The 19,995-nt window shown below is 40.8% G+C and overlaps 1 protein-coding gene across 1 annotated transcript in view; it reads right to left on the bottom strand.

Moving 5' to 3' along the window:
* Positions 1-1,103: 1,103 nt before the first annotated feature.
* The window catches only part of DNAH10 (dynein, axonemal, heavy chain 10), a 57,267-nt gene continuing 38,375 nt past the window's right edge, over positions 1,104-19,995 (bottom strand). Inside the window, exons 55-79 of the mRNA XM_010582244.1 lie at positions 19,775-19,972; positions 18,981-19,142; positions 18,254-18,428; positions 17,200-17,381; positions 16,307-16,443; positions 15,210-15,427; positions 14,596-14,817; positions 13,842-13,989; positions 13,047-13,326; positions 12,463-12,692; positions 11,482-11,755; positions 10,943-11,047; positions 10,279-10,433; positions 9,356-9,510; positions 8,930-9,113; positions 7,883-8,083; positions 6,481-6,690; positions 5,998-6,093; positions 5,085-5,256; positions 4,331-4,462; positions 3,611-3,822; positions 3,358-3,525; positions 2,932-3,112; positions 1,725-1,870; positions 1,104-1,250 (exon numbers count right to left, since the gene is read on the bottom strand). Coding sequence (XP_010580546.1) covers positions 1,104-1,250; positions 1,725-1,870; positions 2,932-3,112; positions 3,358-3,525; positions 3,611-3,822; positions 4,331-4,462; positions 5,085-5,256; positions 5,998-6,093; positions 6,481-6,690; positions 7,883-8,083; positions 8,930-9,113; positions 9,356-9,510; positions 10,279-10,433; positions 10,943-11,047; positions 11,482-11,755; positions 12,463-12,692; positions 13,047-13,326; positions 13,842-13,989; positions 14,596-14,817; positions 15,210-15,427; positions 16,307-16,443; positions 17,200-17,381; positions 18,254-18,428; positions 18,981-19,142; positions 19,775-19,972 — 4,490 coding nt within the window. The remainder of the gene's footprint in view (positions 1,251-1,724; positions 1,871-2,931; positions 3,113-3,357; positions 3,526-3,610; positions 3,823-4,330; positions 4,463-5,084; positions 5,257-5,997; positions 6,094-6,480; positions 6,691-7,882; positions 8,084-8,929; positions 9,114-9,355; positions 9,511-10,278; positions 10,434-10,942; positions 11,048-11,481; positions 11,756-12,462; positions 12,693-13,046; positions 13,327-13,841; positions 13,990-14,595; positions 14,818-15,209; positions 15,428-16,306; positions 16,444-17,199; positions 17,382-18,253; positions 18,429-18,980; positions 19,143-19,774; positions 19,973-19,995) is intronic.

Below are 19,995 nucleotides of genomic sequence, written 5' to 3'. Positions count from 1 at the left end.
GGAAAGGAGCACAAATTTGACCATTTTTCTTAAATTCTGATTAGCACCTCCAGCTCACCTCTGCTTCACTCTTGTCTGCAGCCTCTGAGTAGGACCAGCAAGAAACAATGGCTCCCAAATGCTGCTAAGCTTATGATGTGCCTTCAAAAACTTGGAACGCATACTCTCTGTGAAAGCTGATGAAGGATCCCTGCCTGCCCTCTTTCCTTCCCCTTGCCAGCTGTAGTCTGCCCCTCTTAAGCTTTTTCTGCAGCTGTGTGTTGGTGTGCGTCTCCCACTGGAGCCTTGGATCGCTATCTGTCAGCTTCCCCCACAAAGGCACTGGCAGGATGACAAAAGCTGTTCTCCCTAACTGTGGTACTGCTAAATTTCCTGTGCAGCATGACAACTTACAGCAGGGTTGTTCCGAGTCAGAGAGGGTTTGAACACCCTGTAGCCTGAGGCCTCTCGTGCCTGTGCACCCTCACGACTTGGTCACTTGCTGTTGTGATGCCCAAGAGACACTCTTCAGTGTTATGCCTTGCTGGTTGTGTGGGTAGGTAGGATTTCTTACATGAATGGTGGGGAGGGATAGGGAACAGCTGTGTTCCTGAAAATGGTTGGTTAAAGAAAGTTTGTTATTCTGTGGTTTACTATTTTTAAATGTATTGCATTAACCAGCAGTGGGTTTGGGTTTTTTTTGGTGGTTGTTGCCATATTTTTATGGCGATCTACTGTATGACTGATCTACCCTGCCACTTGTTCAAGGATGATGGAAGGCACCACTTCTAAGCGCAGCAGAAGTGATGCTTTGGGCAATTAAAAACATTTCTTACAACTATACAGGCAAACCTCGGTCTTTGTGTGTGCAAGACTAACTTATTACCTCTTTCGTATACATAGACCAGCTTGGAGCCTCTCTAAAAGGAAATACAAATTATGAAAAACACTTTCCTCTTCAAATGTGTTTATTGATGACAGTACTAGCTTGGTTATATCATACTATTTAAAGTCAGGTGTGCCTAAGTGAACACTGCCCCACCTGTGGTGCTGAATTTCTGCCTAGTTTGACTTCTTTTTTTTTTTTCCCCCCACCTCCCCAAAGGGTTGCCAACTCCAGAGTGTCAGTCTGCATTCAAGGTGAGACAAACGCCTTGAAGGACCCAATGGGAAATGTGCTTTGTGGTGTAAAGATCAGCTTCAAAAACAAGGCCAATGCCCATTGCATTCCTTCTTTGGGAGGTTGTGTACACAGGCGTCCGGAGGGTATTCTAAAAGAGCGTGGAGAAAAGAAGGACGCTGAGTAGTGCTTGAAGTACAACATGAAACTGGAAACAAGAAGGGCCTCTAGCAGAGCTGACTGTCTTCAGAAATTCACTTTTTTGCTGTAAGTCTTAAATATCTGATACCCAGAAAATGTAAACATCCTTTATGTCATTAACTGGTAATGGGAAATAATTAAGAGAGTAGTGGGAGTGTAAGTGTCCCAAGATGCCTCTCCCATACTGCCTGAATGGAAAAGAGGCAGCAAACCTATTAACCCCCCCTGAGCATAACCCTCTGGAATGAAAAACTGTAATGAAGGCTAACATAAGGCAAAGTGTTAAATGTCCTACTTTATATGCTAGTGGTAATGATAAAATAGTGCTGCTTGTGCTAAGAGGGAAGAGACTACCAGCTATTGAGATATGAAAACAGAAGGAAGTTAATAAGCAACCAGCCATTGTGTCCCCAAGGAGCAGTACCTGGAGTTTGAGCCTGCGTGCTTCAATGGGGATTATCTTCACAATGGGCAACTCCACCACCAGGACTCTGGGCTGGCTTTTGGTAAGGCAGCTGTGCTCTACATCCCAGTCTGCTCCTTCCAGAAACAGACCAGAAACAAAGCAGCCTGTATGGGCAGAAAAACGCAACACCTTGTGTAAATTAAACTGATTTCTTGAGTAGCTCAAGACAACTGTTCCTGCCAACAGCTGTCCTTGGCACTTGTAGTCATGACAAAACCCACTATGTTCCAAACTGCAGCTACACAGAGGTATACTTATCTGTGGTGTTTGCTTTTATAATACAGCTGTGTTCTAAAATTTTTTTCAAATTAAGATTATCTCAGTTGTACTACATATTCTAAACATTATTAGGAATAAATACTGATTTGCTTGCAGTTCTCTTCCCTGCAGTGGGTGCCACCCTCCAATTACTTGCCCAAGTAATAGCCAAGTTGTAAAAGAGCTTTGTAACTCCTGTGGGACTGCTCATTACATCATTCTAACAAAAGGTGAAGGGTTGGGATAGAGTTGTTCTGGTATGAATACCAAGCATTTTGATGAAATGTTAGTAAATAAAGACTAGTCTAGGTATGCCCCTGAAGTTACTTTTATTTTTAACTGAAAGTTAGATTTAACAAAAACAAGTAGATTTTTTTTTCCCTCCTCTGTTCCCAACCGGCTCTATTACTCAAAAGTATTGCTTAACTGTCCCCTTTACCCAGCATTTATTATATTTAGTAATTAGAGCATTGCTAGTCATAGAGAATTCATAAAGCTATATCTACACAGTAAATCATACAAAGTTGCATTTACTTTTTGTTTAAATATATTTCAACATATTATTTGTAGTGTAAATAGACCTGCTAGGATTGGTAATGTTGTAGCCATTAAGTAAAAAAGTATATAGAGAGCAAGCCAGCAAGGGAGAGGTGTAAGTTCAGGTACATGCACATGGGTGAAAAGAGCTGAAGAAGGAAAATCAAACTTTGTGTACGCAGCAGGAAAGGAGAAACCAGAACCCCACTTCTTCCCAGCTTGAAATCATGTGGACTGTGAAATGCAGAGCCAAGGGTATGGTCTGCTGAGGTATAATCTAAGTAATTTACTCAGTATGCCAGGCTATTTCTTTCTCTCTCACCGTTCAGCTACTTTATTATTTTTGCCAAATAATCGTAAAAACACCTACCTTGAATAGACCCTTCAGTGATCTCTTCTGCAGTCCTGTACTTGGTTACCTCGGTGTAGAGGGTGGAGTGATCCAGGGGCCACTTGTTTCTCCTGCAGGTGGCTTGAACAAGAGCTGTCAGGTAAGCTTCTGGAATGTGCAGGCCTGAGAGCCACATCACCTTTGGCTCGCAGTCGTTAACCTGCAATCACAGAATAAGATTTGCAGCACCTGGTTGTCCCACCACACCTGATACTGAGCCCAGAGACCAACGCTCTCAAAGACTAGCCAGGGGCTAGTCTGTCTTGCATCCACAGTCATGCAAGTATTTGTTATTGTTCTAGGTGGTGATTAGCATTAGTTCAAGTAACTTGTCTAAAGCAGCAATTTGCACAGCATATCATGCAGATTAACAAGACAAAAAGCTTTCTGGAAGCACTTGCTTACCCAGCTGGTGTACTGGTTATACCGAGCTCTAAAGAAAATAATCCAATTTCCAAGTGTTTTGAGTGTGTCGGGGGCCAGCCGCCGCCAGATTCCAGGAATCTGTCCGTTAAAGAGAGCCCGAGCCACATCATCCAGTTCACTGCTCATTCCAACTTCCCCAGCCAAGGCCTGGAAAGATGGTGGGAGTCTGAGTGTCAGCCTGGGGCAGGCGAAGCCCGACTGATTTCATCCAGTAGCTGTGTTCTTTACTTACACGCTGCAGTTCAGCCAATGACTTTGCCATTCGAATGATCAGCTTATTAAAGCGTTCCAGTTCCTGCAACAGCACCACAGTCGTAGGGGTTATGTCTGGTCCAAAACCCTTCCGTATCTGGTCAAGATCGAATACTTGCGGTATTTTGTTTTCTATATCCTTAGCAACATTTGCGATATATTCATCTCGACTAATTCTTGTACCAGTTTCCCCTGAAACCAAAATGGTTTAGTGAGACTAAATCTGCATACACTACCCCTTCTATTATTAATTCTCTAAGAGAACTGAGAGCTGACTCACCTTTTGGCCTCAAAGTCTCCCACCCTCTGCAGCACTGATGTGCACCCTGCCTGCCTCTGGGCACGTGCTGAACTACTTCCATGCTGGCAGGGCTAAGCTGTTCAGCTGCTTTGCCCGCTGCCCAGCCCCACTGTTTTGCTGCCTCTGCTCCCCAAGGTCACTACGCCATCCGGCCATGCCCCCCCGTCCCAGGGTGGCCGGCAGACACCAACCTGTGCTGCCGCCAAAACCTTTCTCCACATGCCGGGCTGCGGGCACCCGCACTTCCCCACGCCGGGAGCAGGCAGCACAATGGGCTGCAGTGTCCGTGCCAGGACCCAGGCACCCTGAAGCGGGCTGCAGGGATCACAATCCCCACAGCAAGGAGCCACCTCGTTATTTCTTATCTACAAAAACAGTTCAAAGTAACAGAGAACATACCCGTTTGTGGCTGCAGCTCAAGAAGATGAGACCATATATCACGAACTGCCTGTGTATAATACCCAATCTCAGCATTTGCATGAAGACCAAATACCTCTGGAGTATTAGCAAGCGGCAGAGATTCTATCGCCTCTGCAATACAAAAACACGCTTCCTAAAAATGCGATGTATTAAGCCACAGCTGCCAGGCAAAAAAGAATACTGCAGTGAATTCCATGAGCAATTTTTGTTATTGCTCTGCTTCAAAAAAATCAAATGCTACAGCTGGAATTGAAATAGTGCAAAGGTTGACTAAACATTTTTAAGGATGAAATGCGCACGCGCGCACACACATACATATAGCCCACCCCATGGAAATGTATCAATAATAAAAAATTAACATGCTGTTTACCTGGGGATTTTTTTTTTTTTTTTAAGGAAATGAGGAGCTGGCTGGTAAGTTAAGTTCACATTACCAAGGGCTGCTCATACAAAGCAAGAACAGTATAATCAGTGGATTACAACATTGCAATACATAGAATCATTTAGTTTGGAAAAAAACCTTCAAGATCATTGAGTCCAACCATCAATGATGCCCACTAAACCATGCTCTAAAGTGCCTTGTCTACACGCTTTTTGAATACATACACATGCAATGCCTCAAGTTCCTTTCAACTTCTCATATCCGGCAATGGACGTATGGAGAGAATGTATACTGTAAGTAGACTTTTGGGTTTTTAATGCTAACTTATATGGCAGGAAAAGCATTTCTTACCAACAAAGTCATCTTTTACAGTCCCTTGTGGAATTTTATAATCAACCTTGTCGTTTTTATAAAAATGAAACGTTTGGAATGTGTCAAATATGAAATCACCAAGGTATTCATCCATATAGATGGTCAGAATGCGACGATCAAAGCTATCAATGGCGCGCCCACCATACATGACCTAGAAATTAGTTACATCAGTATTACAGCACTGGCTTTTGGGGCAGCAAATATGGTTTAAAAAAACCAAAACACTGAAAGGTCCAAAACACTCTTCATTTCTGCCATGACTGTGTGGTATAACACTGTCTCCCTTAAGGGATACCAAGTACATCTTCTCTAGCCCCCTCTTGAGGGGGAACAAGCAGGAAGTATCTCGACTTAGCCTGGAGAGAGCTGCTGTGGGCCACTCCTAATAACCACTTTTGGTGATTATGTGCAATGGTACCGTCCTTAGGCACCAGCTGTGATAAGTGCTGCAAAATAACAGCTTTCTGCAGGATTTCATGTCACAGCAGCTACACTAAACTGGCCAGCTACTACACAGCATGTATCATGTACAGCACTGCAACAGCTTTAGAAATATGTTTGTACAGCTCTCACATCAGTAATGCTCCACTGTACTAATAATCCTGTGAAGTTGTGCTGTTCAGTACCTTTCATCAGACCATCCCAAGGGCGCTCTCACTCAAAATTAATTAAGCACCATAACTCCCCTGTTGTGCAGTTACACACAACGGCCCCATTTCATTGAGACAATGAGATTAAGTGACTTGCTCAGGGCTACACAGGAGTTTCAAGACTGCCCAGGAGAGATTGTCAGCCAGCTTTACTTGATAATGCAGGCCATGCAGAAAGGAAGTTTCATTTATCTGGATTCTTTGACCATCAAATGTTCCTTAGTGACATTGTAGGCACTCACCTCACCAATAAGATACTTGAGACTGCTCCAGGGGATTTTATCATCATTTTGTTGGAAAGCTTTTCTCAAATATGTGTTAAGAATTTCCATGCAGACCTAATAAAGTTGTTAGAACACATGAGATAAGAAGATTCATAAATCAGCTATACATATCCATAGATTTTATTTAATATAGTTCTTGTTTGAAAACTAACAATTATTTCTTTCTCAAATAATTAAAAAGTTAAGTTAAGTATAAATCCTCTTAAGAAAAGAAACCCATGAGAGAGGCAATATAAACATGACAGATTTGGAATATGATTAATTTTTAGTGGCCAAAATTGACATTATAGAAGATCAGGAGTCTACGTGACTCCACAGCAGCAGAAAAAAAATGAAGCAAAATCTTACTGTGAGAAAGGATTAAAACTGGATAGATTATATGTTTTCAAAAGTAGTCTGAGCAACTCAAGAATATAAGAGCCGTTGTAATTATTTTCTTACCTGGAAATCAGATTCATTAAAATCATATGGTATGTTCCAGCCAACCTTCCCAAACTTCCTTCTCTCCTGAACCACAGCATGGAAAAATGCCAAGACATAGACTAAGGGTTTAAAGGCAGGATGTGGGCACTGCTCTAAGGCTTCTTGGGGAATTTTGAAGTAGGTGGCTCTCATATTCAGTTTCAGACCATTAGGTGGTTCTGTCACAACCTATCAAAATAATGAGGGAAGCCATTAATTACTGGATAGCCTCAGGAAAATAAGCTGTAAATATTATCACACTCTCTAAGCAAGCTATACAATACAATCTTGAAAATTTTGAGCAGCTTTCCAAATTCATAGCAATATGCAATTTTTTCTTAAGTAAAGACATGAAACAGACCTTTTAAACTTATCAAGGTAAACACACATATGTAAAGAGAAACTTGATACTATTTTAGAAATAGTCATGTTATTGGAAAGGTGTTAATATTTATCATACTTGAAGGTCTAATTTATTGAAATATCAGTACTTTACACATTTTGGTGTGTCCTACATATCACCACAGTAGATGGCTTAACAGTCTTTAATATGGCTTTACTGGTGATCAAACTGCGGCAGAGCTAGTTTCCTGGCAGCTTTCTCAAAGTGCTATAAAACCTTTGTTCTCACTGCTCATGGCTAGACCTACAAAGTGCGTATTTGCAGTCTTAAAGATACGTTCATGCTCACTTCTCCCCACTGCAGCACTAAGCACTGCTGGAGGTGAATACTCCACAGCTGTCATTGATACACTAGAGCACATATTGGGTGGATCTGTCATGCCACTGCTTTCAAATCTGTGAAATAAAATAATTATGTTTACAGGACTGGTTCACCACAACAGAAGTAAAGCAGCCATAGAAAAGAACATCAGGACAGCATCGTGGCTTGTGCCTTCAAAGTAATCAGCTCAGCTTGCTTGTGATAAATGCTGCAGCCTGAAGTAGCAGCTGGAAACCATTATCCTATTACACCGTCTGCTCCACTGGCACTATTGCCAGGCTAGACACAGACCTCAGTTCTACACTTCAGCATCAGGACTGACAGGACTATTTCTGTCTCTCCTGATATTCCTCACTTGTGGCAGCATTTGAATCTGAAGAGCATTTGTCACATTTCCAGGTTTACTCACAAACCTTAACTCTGAAATAACTGCTTCAGAAACAAACTGCTGAACAGCTTTCACCCAAAGGAAAAATCACCATAAGATAAACAGGATGATGAAAAAAGGATTTGGCTTATTAAAGACAAAAAGCTAGTACATACAGCCCAAGTCAACATGCTGCATTCAGGTCATACTCTTCCCAAAGCCAGTCTGTTTTGCTGAGTAAGAGTGGCAGGACACGCCCTCCTGACCAGGGTTTGCCCACTGCACAGTACCTTTAACGACTTCTGCAGTATTCCAATTGGGAAGCCCTTGGTCGGGTCAGTAGTCAGCCAGAGGCGAAAGTCTGGGTGAGGCTTTGTAATTTTCTCCAGGGCCTTTTCCAAATTGATAAGCCACTTCACCAAAAGGTGACAGTTCTGCAACATGAGCCACTCTCCACAAACCACTACATTCTCCAGCATCTGCAAAGCAATCTTAAGAGAGGGAAAGAACTGTCTGTGAGTAACTCTCCCTTTATCCTGCAAGTAAACTGACTCTGATGGGTTAATGCAGTGGATTCCTTCCTGCTGGGAAGCACACCCAGCCTTTTAGTTAGTTTTAGTAGACTTACCAGAATGCTCCTTGCTGAGAACAGACCTTTTCCAATACCACAAGAAGTTGCTCTGAGACACTTCTTTTATTTCATTAATTCCTTTTGAAATTAAAAGTCACGCAGAGCATTGAATTATTTCAAAACAGTACAGGAGTGTGCATGGCCCAGAAGATGGTGAAGGCCAGAGTCTAGGAAGTGGTGGTCTAAATGAATCTAATAGGAGTTCTCCCACTGACTGAAATCACAGCAAATTCAGTCAGCTGCTAAGCTTTGGACACCCCTGCCTTAGTGTCCCTAACAAAAATGAAAGCTACAGGAAAGATAGAAAAAGCAGCAGGATAACTTTTTGGTAACAAACACTGTGACTTCCAATCAACTCATGTCTATACACAGACACACAGGGTCACTGATTAACCTTTGAAAGGCTGCAGACTAACATTTTTCAGCTCAACTGTTTTTAACAGACAACAGTATCATTCTGAATCTACCCATACCCAAACCATAAAATCAGCCAATCAGCCAAATGCCCTCTTTCACATTACAGGAAAGCATTATTCCCAGGCTGGCAAATTGTGTGCTATGTGTGAATGACAAAATAATGCCCTTTAAAATGGAGCACACCTTTGGAAAGGAAATTTGAAAAGGCCCACCACATTAGGAGCATGATTTGCAATTCACAGACTAACCTGCTGCACACAGCGCATCCCTATCTTCCCACCAAAGTTACCTTTTCTTGGCCTTGTCCCATGGCTAGGAATTTGAGTCTATCCCCTCCAAAGCCTGTCCTCTCGGCCAGTTTCATGAGGTCATTGACAGGATCAGAACCAGGACTTAAGATAAAAACAACTGGTGAGTAAGGACTGCTCTGCTCAAAGATAGCTTCAAAGCTGATCACAGGGGGCTGCACATACCTGGTAGGAAAAGAAGCACAATAAACTGCTAATTTGCACAAGAGCAGCCATCGTGTGTAAAAGTTGACTTTTACACAAACATCAAAGCTCACTGCAGAGTGCGCATGGAAATGATACAAAGACAACTTATGCTCTGTTGTTCAGGCAAATTACAAAATCATTTACATAGCTGATTACAACTCAAGTTCTGTGTGAAATACCTGAACAGTGTGACTCGGATTTCAAAGAAGAGAGTGACTTACTTCTCACTCATTGTCAGAGTAACATAGTCTGTTACTGCCCGATATAGCCGGTCCACCCGGAAACACCGTAAAAGTAGGAGCTTCTGAAAGTTCGTGAGATTGTTCTGGTACTGCATGGGGAATGGCATCTGCTCCAGAGCGTCTGTATCATACCACTGGCAAGAAAAATGGGAGACAATGCAAATTAATCAAATGGCTCTATCAATGAAATTACTAAGAAAGCAGACAAAAGCAACTTGATTAACAAGGGGCCAAGGAGACACAAGGAGAACAAAGAAGAAAGTCAATCAGCTGCATAGAAATACCAAAAGGTATACCAAAAGTAAATGTAGAAAATTCAGCTTTTTCAGTATAAAGTGTTCAAGTCCAGAAACGCATTTGTACTTTCATTTTATGTCAAGTAATTCTCTTAACATACAGAAAATAGCATCTCAAGCAAAAAGTATTAACAGATTGCTTGCAGAAAGACTTCTTATAAAGCAAGAAGACATGGAATGAAACTAAAGGTGGAACAAAAGAAAGTCTGTGTTTGTACCTAGCCTGTAGAACTCACTGCCACAAGAAGATCGAAGTACAATTTAGCAGTACAAAAATAACGGTGAAATGTTGACAGTTGAAATCAACAGCAAAAATTCCACTGACTTCAATAGGGCAAATAACTCATCTAAGGCATTTGACTGGAAAATAAGAAATTTACAGTATACCAGGGAAGATTTTTTTGGTTTGGTTTTTAAATAATAAGAGCCTTAATTTTTCGGGAAATAAGCCAATCACTGAGGTCAAGAAGAAAAGCAAGGCCTTGACAGAAAAAGCCAGTGGTGACATGCCTCCTGCCAAGTGCTATGGCACATTGCATCATACTTGAACATTTAATACCAGAAGAAAAACAAGGAGAGAGAACAGGATTGCAGAAAAGCACGTACATTTTTCCATACATCTGGATTTTTTTCCACATCATCTGGAAGAGATTCAAATTTCTCAGGAAATAGTTCAGACAAGCGAATTAGGTCTTCCCAGCCTTGATCTGGAAGCCAAGCATACGGTTTCTTTCGTGCACTTTTCTCCAGGGAAATATTGCCTAGTCACATTCAGAAACCAGAGTGAATGTCCATGTCATAAATTCTCCAATACATGACCACACATATGGTCCCACTGCACAGAGAAACCAATTAGAGATTTGTTTCTGGAAGCACTGTAAGATTAAAGTGGTCTGCTGAAGAAAAGATGGCATTTTACAAGTGCTTGCGAAGCCAGAGTTGTATCTTTGCAACCCTTTCTAACATTATTTATACATAGTCAGAAAATAACTAAAGATTATTTTCTCAGGTAACATCCTAACAATTAGCTAATGTGATTTATCAACATCTGCAGAGAAAGATTAGCCTCTTCACTGTTTAACTAAGTGAAAAAAATAGAAATAGCAGAATCCACAATTGGTGTAAACCAACATAGTTCAGCTGTCTTCAGCTGTTTCTCTAGGTGCTAGCTCTTACAGTAACTCATATCCAGTAAAAAAATCTATCTCTGAAGGATTTTTTAGCTATTGCTACATATAGCTATATATTTATACATAAATATTCACTTTACCTTTCAGAAAGAACTCAAGTTCTTCTTGTGGAACTCTGCCTTCAGCTTGTTCTATCCTGACGGTCATATTAAAGGAGAATAGTAACTTATGCTTCTCAAACAAGCCTGCATTAAAAGGACAATATTTTCGAAAATCAGCTGCTAAATACTGTGGAACTGGAGCAATCTTTAAATCCACATCCTGCATCTGGTCACCCCACAAAGATCAGGGTGATCGAAGATGGGGTATTGGATCAGGCTTACAGAGTCAAAACACCATCTGTGAGCTACATCCAGGGATGTGAGATCCATAATGGTGATTTACCATTCATAACTTCATTAAGAAAAGCATTTCTTTAAAAGTTACATCGGTAATATCTATAGTTTCTTGAAACAGAAATAGCAGGGAGTAAAGTGTAAACCAGGACCAATGCTGAGAACTGAACATTAGTGAATTTCCTGTTTGGTAACTTGCCTCTTTAATGTAAACCAACTGGAGGCATGGCTTTTAACAAGCATTTGCACAACACAGTATCAGCCCATCAGTAAATTGCACTAACCTGTGCAGCCATAGTTATACGTGTTGAAAGTCAGTGTATCCATGATGTTTTTTAACCTCTTCAGAAGAATAGGACTGGGCATGGATTTCCGAAGAGAGAGTCCAAAAACCTCTAAGAAGGAGACCAGTGAGTACTGATACATGATGTTGACAAGTGCCATTTCAGACAAAATGGAGAATAAAATGGCTCCCCTCCTGGCAGCTGGTCTGTAGCCATCTCGAAGGTGATCAATATCCACCGCTGTCATCTCAGCCAGATTCAGTTTTTCAATCACCTAGCCATACATTGATTTTATACACATGTAATTACTGCGCTGATCCACAGTATGTATATTATATCACAATAAGCAGAGCTACTCAGTGTCTGCCTCTCTATGTTGACTATACAGGGAATCTGGGCAGGTAGCCCTAAAGTAGTATGAATTATAAAATTCAAAAGTTAGATAAAATTAATCCCATACTGTATATTTATGAAAAGTAAAGGCAAAGATTTACACAGAATCATGGAAATAGTGTGGGAAAGGCACTCTGGGATCTTTAGTTCAACTTTCTGCCCAAAGCTGGACTATGACCACCACTAGACCAGGTCAGTTATGGCTTTGCCCAGCTACTGAAAACCTCCAAGGATGGAGATTCTGCATCCTCTCTGAGTAACAAATATCTTAATTTTTCATTTCAGATCTGATACAAGACAAGACAAAGGTTGTTTCAGAGCTGAAAGAAATATGTCATATGCTCTTTGCTTTAGAACTGTAAACAACCATTACTTTGGTCCTGATAAGGACTTTCCTGAAGATAGGATTTGGTTCTCTGATGCAATAAAATACTGCCCAATACTGAACAATCCAACATACTCATGAAAAAACTCTCCATTTCCTTTCAAACTAATTCCTAGCTTCAAGGGTGAAAGATGAAGCGTAATGAAAAAGGAAAGATGATGTTCTATTAGTACATATCCTTCCAAAAAGCCCAGAGCCAGTACCTCAGTAGCTTTGGATTTTGTCTCTTCCAGGGTTTGCACCAAGTCCAAGTTGTCCAACATGTTTCCTGTGGAAGATGTCAGTTCCCGAAGGAGAGAGTCTTCCAGATCTTTCAGCAAGTTTTTGTTGTCACTTGTCTCCTGGATGAGATGTTCTCTCTGTTCTTCCAATTCCCTTCTTTCAAAACCCATAATGACACTGAGCAACTGATCCTCTAGGCCTTTTAGTGTAACTACAGATACAACACATGTACACAGCAAAGTCTTTTTTTTTAAACACAAGGAGAGCTTTTACACAACTTATTTCATGTCAGTCATCTCATAAAACTACAGCAATGCAACAGAGTGACTTGGTTAATAACTCTGTATCTTAATTCTACCAAGACATCCTAACGCAACAGGTGCAGGAAGAGATATTTAGCTTAGAAGAGAGAAGGGAGAAGGATTTTCTGTTAAATCAGATGCTAAGTATAAGGGACACTATGAATTTTTTAGAGTTTCATTACTGTTTCAGACAACCACCCAGGCCCTAAACTTGCACTACAGCATAATCACTACTTTGTTACTAAATACACACTTTTGCTTACCTGTGTAATTGATAACCATAGCTTTGCCAAACACAGAGGGAGAATACTTTGGGTTCGACAATTTGGTGTTCAGGTACAATCTAAAATTATTGTCATAGTCAACCTCTTTGTCACCCAGGACAATGAATGTTCGCCCCTGTGCAACTTTGATATTCTTCTCTAAGACATTGTCTATCACAGGATCAATATATTCATCAACACCATGCAACAAGAAAGGGCTTCCATACTTTATGGCCAGTTCTAGTTGTTTGAGGAAATCTGGGTCATTAAAGGAAGCCATCTGCAAGAGAATAATGGGAAGATATGAAAAGAGAACTGATATTCTATTTGCTGAACATTACTATTTTACATTAGTTGCCAGCAGTAATGACGTTTGCTCTTTGCTGCTTTTTGTCTTTCCTCTTACAGATGATATAAACTGCACTGGTACAAAACAGTAGAGGTGCTTTTTTTTCCTGATTAGTTGAGAATCATTTCCATTTGGAGAACTATTCTTCAAAGTTCCAGCTATGTCTCTGACTGTGGTAATGGTCCTACATGAAAACTCCATCCTGGAGCTGAGATAAAACACAATCTGCACCAGCCTTTTGGTTGTACTATTTCTGTATGTACTAAGGCTAGCCAAGATCCCAAACAAACCATCCGTGATATTCACAGTGATATTAACTATCTATTTTAGAGACACAATAGTCAACATGTTTGTCAGTACATAATTGGTTCCCCATTCAAGGTGACAGATATTTATGCAGCTTTTAAAACAACCAGTAAAGAGGTAAAATGATCATTTATCTTTACCCTCAGGTTATTTTTTTCTTCTTTCTTCTTAATCCAATGTAATGCCTGTTGTTGTGGGTCAATACAGAGTGGGAAGCGGCTTGCATATGTTGTCAAGATGCCATTCTGGATAGAGAGTTCATCTGGAGGCAATCCTTGGGAAACCCACCTGGGAACGGAATGGATCAAAGACCAGGCTGGGATGAAAACTTGATGGGAGAGCAGCACATTTCATTTGTCAGTAAAATTATGCAATTCATTAAGCACGCTATTAGACACACAAGGAAGCACATAGTGTATGTGTGTGAACAGTGTCAAAATTCAGACTGACTCATTGTCTGAGTAATTTGTAACTACACTACCCAAAACACTGACTGTTGCATTTGGTGAGTAATCCTACAGTAGTTGAAATATGGGCTGAGGCATGGGTTTAATTCCAAATTTATCAAAATCAATGAAAAGACTCCTGTTGGACTATGGGAACACATATTATAGATAACTCCTTAAAAAAATTTCCTAAAAAGGTATTATATGTGTCTAAGTTCAGTGAATGTCCCTGGAGTGCAAAGTAACAGTTTGTTAGAACAAATAGCCTCTGTTAACCAGAAGAAAAATGTCTCCTTGCCATCTTCGAGACATGAAAGTACAATGGGCTTTCTCTGGTATGGCTGTGCACCTCCACCCACGATGCCAATTCTATGCTACAAATACAGATCCAGACTCCCACGTCACAATTTCACATTCAGTAGTTACTGGGTTTCTTGACTGGACATACCTGCTAACCTCCACCTCATTGGTCAGGAGGCTTTCTAACCTAAATGGTTGACTGAGAGGAATCTCTCGTGAGACGATATCTTCTTGCCACACTTGATAAATCATTTCATTACGAAACTCCCAGTTGAATGCTCCTTCGTAGCTCAGAAAGGCAGCACAGAGTAGACAGTCTCCAAGCAACTTCACCTTTCGTATTTCATAGTCCTCTAATTCCTTTGTCCATCTGATAGAATTATAAGGGAATCCTGGGTCAGTCTGTACCAGGGAGATGGGGTTTATGTGCAGAATTTCCAGGTGTTGCTACTTTAGATGTAGGCTGAGACAGACCCCCAAATTTACAATCAGTTGTTCTCTCACTACTATGATGGCCACAGACACCAAGGTGATCTGAAACTTCTTCCTTTTAATCTCAGTTCACCTTATTCTTCTGCACTAAAAATTGCTGTTACTATTTTTCAAGAGCTAACAAATATTAGCTTAGAACGCATATTGGCTCTTCTCAGAAACAAATATCACAGGAAATGACGTTTCCAAAACTGTCTCTGTTTGACAGATTTTATCTCTGACACATGACCCTCTGATGTCAAAAATGTTCCTCTTCGAACCTAGACTTACCTCTTATTCTCAGAACTCAAGCCAAAGATGAGCTTGTCAGCAGCATCTAATCTTCTCTGCATAATCTCTGCTTCTTCTTGTAACTGTTGCTTTTCTTTTATTGCCTCTTGATATTTGTTCCCCAAAGCTTTAAGCTCATCCTGAATGGTAGCCAACTCTGCCTTTATCTTTTCCAGTTCCCGCTTACTTAAGTAATAGTTCCGTTCTAGCCTAGCCACCTACATTACATTATGAAGGAAACATAAAAGTATCAGAGGAAAGAAGGGCTATGGAGAGAAGCTTTAACTTCTCAGATTTCTTTTGTCTATTTCATGCATTTCAAAGTGTCCTGGTAATAAACAGTGTAAGCCAAAATAACTGGCACTGTTTCTTACCCACCCCTCCCCATCCCAGACATTTACATCATGGTCTGATACTGCAGTTCCAAACCAGATAAATCTCCTAGAGTTTTGTACCCACGAGGTATATTAAAGCATGTGAGGAGTCCTGCTGACATTGGAGGTCAGCAGAACTGTCATCCTGTGACAAAAATGGAGGTTTGTCTGCTTAATAACTATATTAAGGCCTTAAAAATAGTGAGACTCGTCATCTAGTGAATATACTTTCTCAGTATATCATAACCCTTTCTTGAAGAAAGTTTCCCAGCATCATATGTTGGACATTAGATTTCCTTTGGTAATACAGCTAACTTTACAGTCGTTCTAAAAAAAAGTTAATTGAAAGGTCTGTGCTTAAGGGATGGATATTGTGTACTACTGAGCTCTGCTCTGTCCAAATGCCATGTGTTTTGAAGTCTGTTTTCAGTAGACAGCTATAAACTGTGTTTTTCTAAGCATGCTACATTACAAAATTCCAACTGAACATCCCTCTCCCTTCAAGCACTGGCATGGATGGGAACCCATATCCCGGCATGACACAACAAACACAGCAATTTATAACCAAGTACCTGCCTCACTCCTACTGCAATAGTTCCCCTAAACACCTCTTTTTTGCACTTCAGAGAGGAGAAATGGGAAGTCTACAAAATTGTCAAGTGTTATTTTTTCTCATCAGGATCATGCTTCATCCTCTTCTGAGTTTGAATCCGCATGCTTTACCTTTTCTCTCTTCGGCTTGACTTCTTTAACTACATCACAGTAGCTCATCACTGCTTCAACAAACTTTAACATTCCCAGTCCTGCTCTGCTAACAAGTTCCATTTCACTCATGGTAGTATTAAGATTCTTTAACAGAGCTAAATGGGCAAACACAAAAATATTGCAAGTGAGTTGAATTACAGTGCAGAAATCCTCAGAGAAATAGCTTTCCCTACCAGCAATATCAAGCAATGCTGTGACAGACAATATGAAATATTTGTCAGAATATTAAAGAGACTCTGACTTTAAGATGAAGCTACTAGGCTGTAACACTACAAGCACAATATTGGTAGTGATTTCTGAAGTTCTTTCTCCATGAAGGGAGCGCATTCAGGAGTTGTTGAGGATCATGGTTGGTTTCCTCTGCAGCGGTCAGATGCAATTTTGTTCAAAGAGCCAAACTCCCTTATTAATGGAACTTCTCTGGATAACACCCTTGTCAGCATGTGCAAAGTTTGGCTCATAAGCTTTAGTTATAGCTTATCTTCTTTCCACTCTGTATATATCACATTTTAATTGCCACCACATGGGTGAGGTCATAATTCTACTAAGTAGCTAAAAGCAGACAGCAGGCCTGTGCAGTTATCCTGTTAGTTTCTTGTCTACTCTAACCCAGAGTGTGTAAGACCCTAGCTAAGGTATAAACTGGATGTAACACATAGCAGAAGGTCTTTGAACTCTGAAAAATCTAGTCATCCCAACAGTGCAACATCTGCAGCACTGCGGACAGTGCTGTCCCTTTGCACAAAGTGAATACCACCCTCCCAAACAACACTGGCAGGATTGCCACTGGCATGGCTAATCACATTAACAAGATCCTACGTTCATTCCAAGTATACAGATCAGTAATTTACCTCGGACAGACTTCACTTGGCTCTGAGTAATTCCATCAAAATCTATCTCCATCAGGGATCGCAGGAAATTTGCCTCAGACATCATTCCTTTGGCTGTCTTCCAGTTTAACTCTTTGTAACCTCTCATTATAAGAACACATTCCAAAACAGCCTGCACCTGCTTAGGGGGCTTTGCAAAGGATCTAGAAAACAGGTGAAGGAGACAGTGGAGGAGAAAAAGGAGGAGACAAAGCACATGATGCCAGACACGGGTACTTCCCATTAAGAGAGTCATTGAACACAACAAGAGCTAGTAGTACATAAGACATCCTACACAAAGTGAAAAAGATAACCCAGGCCAGACAAGAAATTATTAAATAGTCAAAAGCTCAAAACCAATTTTTGTATTCAGACAATTTTATCAATATAATACTATAGGATTTCGACAGTGGAAGGCCTAAAATCCTGACCCATGATATTCTTCCCTAGGGCAGTGAAGCAGCTGTCCATTGGGACAAGCAGTACAGGAAGAATCCAGAAATCTACGAGAGAAAGGAAACTAAATAAGTGTGGCAGGGAAGGGACAGCTGTTGCTATTTCGGGGAGAGCCAAGGACTGGATGTGCTTTTATATCTTTCCCCAAATACAAGATGTATTATAAAAACACAGGGAGAAGTTAATTCAGCAGAGAAATACATTTTCATGCTATCAAAGCATCCCTGATAAATAACTCGTATGTGTTCCTGTTCACATAGAATAAAACAGAGGAGGAATGAAGGGCTTTGGACAGCCACTGCTCAGGCAAAAACCATAGCAGTTTCTAGTGCATCAGACACAGGGTAGAGAAATATGGGGAACACATTAAACAAGGGACTGAAAAAACAGGCTTGAGGGGAAGTACTGAGCTAGGAATCAGGGGATTTTGTTGCAACCTCTGTACCTGGGTGACTGATGTCCTGACCTTCACTCACACACATGCAGGTGAGAAAGGTGAGGCTAAGGCTCAGACCCTGCAAACAAGGGTCTTTCAGTGAATTTCCAAGAGTTTATGCTACTGTACATCCAAATGAGTCACCTGATCTCAGTAACATCAGACTTGTCAAGCTTCTGAAGCTCCAGTTTGGCAGCTTCTAAAATAGGCATGACTTCAGCCAAAGCTGTCTCAGCAGCTGCCTTCTCCATAGCAATAATCTTATTCTGTTCCTGTATCTCCACAGCTTTTTCTTCAGCCAGTTTTTTCTTCTCCTCAGCTAGGAATTGTAAAGGCAGGACCATAAATGGATCATTCAAATTTGTATACAGAACATATACCGATATAGATTTGCTCTTGGCTGACAATCAGAAATTACCATCAACTCAGTACCTTTATGTTGCCAATGTTTACAGTTCCATCACCAGGTTAGGAACACTGTTAGTGTTCCACAAAACAGCACACATAATCTCTTTTCCTCCCATGCTTCCCTCTGTTTTTCCTCTAATAGTAATTTTCTGAATCAGAAGGTCCCTTTCTTGCTAATGCCTCTTTCCCACGTTATGCCCTACACCTTGGAAAGGGAAGACAAGGGCAGGTGAACACAGTATTGAGTTGTGTGAAGTACTGTAGGTCAAATATATAGCAAAGGTGGCAATCTGGGCAAGATAGGGGACCTACTCTTCTAGCATGACATCATTAGATCAGCACAGATGGAACAAGAGAGTTACCTCTAGAAGCAGCTGGAGCTCTTAGAAGGTCTTCCAACCTAACACAACTATGTGAGCCTTGCTTAGCCTGTGGGACACTTCAGTAGTTGTAAACTACCTACCTACTTCTGTGTTTGCTGAAATCTCTCGTAACAAAGCCTCACAAGCAGCTGATTTTTCTGCTAGCACAACCTTTTGCTCAGCAAGTTTCTTGTTCAGCTCAACCAGCTGTATACTAGCTTCCTTCAGTTTAACTAAGCCCCCATCCAACCGTTTACATTGTGCTAGGTAGAAAAAAAGGGAGAAATGTTAGTGATTCATTGATTGTGTACTATCACACAGCAGGTAAATATCCTTAAAAGTGCACTTTGCAGCAAGGCAACCTCGGCTATGAAAGGAAAAGGACTGTGAGAGATTTTTCCTTTCCTAAGCCTCCCACCCAAGATGGTGTTAATGTCACTTGAGCTGCCACATAGTGGCCCTGTGCCACAACTTGCTTTCCATATTACATTGTTCATGTTTTATTCTCTTTACATATTTCGGTGCCCACTGAAGTATGAATAAGAATTGCTGCCTGAGGCAGAATGTCAAACCTCGAGCTAGGCTGAGCTGGTATTAGATGTAATCAGACTCTTCCCCAAGCAAAAGATTGTCTGGTTTGGAGATTTTGGCTCAGGTTCATGCACAAAAGAATTTGAGGAGAGCCCACCATTTGACAGACAGACCGAACATTCACATGTGGCCAGGATATTGGTCCAATGTCAAAACCAGACGCCAGCACAGCATTTGAGATAGTACTGATAAAATGTTTTTTGCATTATGTGGGTAATATGTGGGATTCTTACCACAACTTTTTTTTCTTTTAAAAATATTTAAATCACTTTTTAATAAGTAAAAAACATCTACATAGCCTTACCTAAAATGAACTCGTTTTTCTCCTCCAGCAATTTTGAGTAAGTATGGATAAAATCAAGGTAATTCTTTGGTGTAACATGGTTTCTACGTCTCAGTTTCTGCAGAAACCTCTTGCTGAAATCCCCTACAGATTCATGCACCATGACCATGTGCTCAATCACTGACTTGGAGTTCTCTGATGGGATGCGTGTGCTATTTCCTAAAATTGGGCAGAAGAAATGA

Source organism: Haliaeetus leucocephalus, unplaced genomic scaffold (genome assembly GCF_000737465.1).
Source record: "Haliaeetus leucocephalus isolate CR32 unplaced genomic scaffold, Haliaeetus_leucocephalus-4.0 Scaffold840, whole genome shotgun sequence".
NCBI classification, from domain to species: domain Eukaryota; kingdom Metazoa; phylum Chordata; class Aves; order Accipitriformes; family Accipitridae; genus Haliaeetus; species Haliaeetus leucocephalus.
This window is presented reverse-complemented; position numbering and strand designations above follow the sequence as displayed.